Source organism: Austrofundulus limnaeus, unplaced genomic scaffold, assembly GCF_001266775.1.
Source record: "Austrofundulus limnaeus strain Quisiro unplaced genomic scaffold, Austrofundulus_limnaeus-1.0 Scaffold182, whole genome shotgun sequence".
Lineage (NCBI taxonomy): Eukaryota > Metazoa > Chordata > Actinopteri > Cyprinodontiformes > Rivulidae > Austrofundulus > Austrofundulus limnaeus.
The window spans coordinates 203,304-206,922 of NW_013952584.1; the positions used below are offsets into that span (position 1 = coordinate 203,304).

Genomic DNA, 3,619 nt, shown 5'->3' on the forward strand with positions numbered 1-3,619 from the left:
GGTGTAGAGTGAAGTAAAATGTTTTTTATCAAATTTGCCCCTTATTTTCAAAAATCAACTTCAACAAACAATCTCAAGCTGGAAAGATCTCCAAATTAAAAAAAGTAAATAAAACAAAATAATAAAAGAAAACATTTTATTATTTTATCCTAAATAACTAATATGTCTAATTTAGTTACAAAACAATTTCAGATAACTAGAATATAAGTGTGGTGAAGCTAAATAAATGATAGATCGGCCTGCCATACAATGAGCTTCTGACCCGCGGCTGCTGCTCCACTCTCATCTTCATCATCATCTTCATCAAAGCAGAAGCCGACATTAGCAAGATGGATTTATGACTGAACGAATGTCCACATATTTTTTTTCACCTCTGCGGGTAACAATACATTWAAAAAAAAAGGGTTTTACCTGCCCCGGGCAGTCGGGCAATAGGATTTGTCGAGCCCTGGATATCTGGGCCTCTCTGCTCAAGCTGCTGTTTCTGTAACAAGTGGCAGATAATGGATGGATAGAAGTATGTTGAAAAAGAGCATGCAAACATTTGGACTAATTCCAGCAAATACACTTTTTCTCTTTCAGAGACTTCTTGTGAGCAAAATCTGGATGAACCCATTGAGTCCGTTGGGGCCAAAGACACCTTAGCAGTGCTGAACAGGCAGCCCTCTGCTGAGAACACAGAAGCTGGTGAGGACATGAATAACACACATTCTGGTTTGGAAGAGGCAACAGCAGAAGTTGAAGAAACGAAGGAGCACGGGTCAGAAGATTCTGATGGAGAACTAGAAGAGGCAAACAATGGAACAAAAGTTGATGGAGAAAATTCAAAGCTCTTTGAGCTTTCCACTTCTTTGGAAGCGTTGTATGAGACCAAGGTTGAGGATGCAGAGCAGCCTCCAACCAGCCTCAGGCGACGCAATAGGCCTGAATGAACTCAACACTGGAACTTTTTCACTTACACAAACATGACAGTTTATTAGGAATATTTAATATCTAAATGACTACAGGGTGATGATTTAATTATAACACTAATAGTGTAAACAAAAGGCTCGGGCCGGGCCGGCCTGGCATCCGACCTGGGTTCAGCGTGTTTGCGTTAGCCCTTATGGCCCAGGTCTACACTGATTTCTGGAACCCTGGAGACACATGGTTCTCTCTTTGTAATCACTTGCAGCAACTAATGTTTTTTTCCATGAGTTCAACTAAACGACAAAAATAATGAGCTACCAACAAGCTAACYTTAGCTACAATTAGCTTACCATTCTCCATTGTCCTACCCTCCATTAGTGCCATACTGCTGGATGATCCGATACAGCCTTTGGTACTTTTCCTTCGAGTTTTGTGTAGTTGTTGTATCACAAATAAAACAAACAAAGATTGCGTGTTTTTAATATTATGATCCCACCCACATCGAGGCAGCTCTCTGTTCAATGCAAACAATGAGGGCCAGGATAGAATGGGMCCAGGCCTGACTGGAGCCAGGGTGGCCGAGCGGAGCCTTACAATGCAAACATTTCCAAAGAGCTCAATTTTCATGTTCCATCATAAAGATAAGCTCACTGATTATGGAAAATATTTAATATATTGTTCAGTGAAATTAAATATTGTGAAAGGTCGGGATCGTATTTAATTGATCGACAGTAAATTGGGAGAAAAGATGCAAAAAAGAATCATTATTTATCCTAGTCTAAATAACATTCTTAGTCAACATAAAAATACTTTCATGTAACAAATAGAAATAACAATTTGAAGATTTGCTATTCACAATGTACTAGTAAAATATAAGACAATGTCTAGAATCCCCTAAAACGTTTAAGTGGTTGATTAAACATTTTTTAGCATTTTGGATATGTTTTACACARGTCTATGATAATTTATTATATCTGAAACTAATTTTTCTTCACCACATTTAGAAACACGCTTCTTTATAAAATTATTATTTAGATTCAATACAATTCAGTTTATTTATATGGCACTAATTCATAATGAAAGTTATCTCAGGTCTCTGTGCAAAAACATTCACATAGATTGTAAAAGCCAATTATTAAAAATTATCAATTTAAGGAATGGTGAATGGACTGTACTTATAGTGCCTTCCTATCCAACCAGAATATTCAAGCTCTCAATCTGTCCTCATTCATTCATTCATTCATTCATTCAGCACTCTACTAGATCTCTCTACAAAGCTAATGCAGATAAATCCATTTATAGAGACTAAGTGTTTTAGATCACATCCATACACTGTTGGGACACACTGGGGGTTCAGTGTCTTGTCCAGGGACACTTTGGCATGTGACTGAGTAGCGGTGGAATCAAACTACCAACTCTCACGTTAGAGGAACGACTCCCCTAACCACTCAGCCTGCAAATTGTGTTGAATCTTCACTTCATCACAGTCTCCCATCCTGAGCAGCACATTGGCAACCGTGGAAAGCAAAAACTCTTTAACAGAAAGAAATCTTCAGGATGTGAGACTGTGATGGAGTGAAGATTCAACACAATCTGCTGGTTTCCTTAGTTTATTTAATTTTTTTATATGGAGCCCTGAGACAACATTTATTGTGACTTGGCAAATATATATATAATATTTAACACAGGCAAATACTTTCTTGAAGTTTAACTAAAAACCTTTATTGTAAAGCCTTTTTATGCAAAGAGACACGATACAGCTGGATGCTATTTAAACTAGAGATGTTACAAGTAACAATAAAGTTAATCTTAATCTTGATGTGACAATTGTGATTGAATCTTTTGAACGGCTCCTTACTGCAAAGGGCAGGAACCAAGTCGAGGACAGTAAAGAGCTGTTTGTAGTTTTTATTTTTATTATTTTTTTTAGTCTGTTATATCTTTTCTTCCTCTTTAACCACAGAGAAAGTTGCTCCTACTTCGCTTTTTCATGATAAAATGGGCAGAGAAGTGGAGTACAGTAGATCAGGGGGCTCTACTTAAAGCAGATCGTTCCACCCACGTGTATTTCCTTACATGATGACGTAACTCGTTAAAAATCTAACAGTTCTTTTGAACGGCTCTATCTAACCGCTTGTCAAGATTTGGACATACCTGCAAGCTCAGAAGGGATGAATCGGTGACCAAATTAGTGCAGAGGGGGCTGTATTCAAAAATCTACTTAAAACTACSTATTTTCCAGCCATTTGAATTTCTCTGTTCTAAGTACTTAGGATTAATAACGTAATATTGTTGTTTTTTTTATTAAAAGATAGAGCAGTGACTTACAACTTCTTTTTTACTAAACATCACGAGTTTATAACACAACGGGCTACCTTGAGAAATCTAACACACCAAATACACATACAACTTGGTTGATTCTTTATAGCAATGGTTCCCAAACTTTTTATCTTCTGACCCACAAAATATCCACGGCAAAAAACTTGTGACCCCAAATATTACTGGTCTGAGGACACGAGCTTCGTTAATAACCCTAAAAACACAGGCTTTTTGACAATCTAAACAGTTTGTAAACAAATATAAGTACTTACTTATAGTTATTTTGTGTTTTTGTAATATTTATAGGGGAAAATATGACATCGTCAATTATTTTATTACCCTTTAAATTGATTTCTGGAGATTATCCAAGGTGCTTCATGACCCATAATTG

At 36.8% G+C, this 3,619-nt stretch overlaps 1 protein-coding gene across 1 annotated transcript in view; it reads left to right on the plus strand.

Annotated features, from left to right (window-relative positions):
• The window catches only part of ccdc107 (coiled-coil domain containing 107), a 19,955-nt gene extending 16,582 nt beyond the window's left edge, over positions 1-3,373 (plus strand). The window contains exon 6 of the mRNA XM_014018070.1: positions 583-3,373. Coding sequence (XP_013873524.1) covers positions 583-932 — 350 coding nt within the window. The 3' untranslated portion in view covers positions 933-3,373. The remainder of the gene's footprint in view (positions 1-582) is intronic.
• Positions 3,374-3,619: the final 246 nt, after the last annotated feature.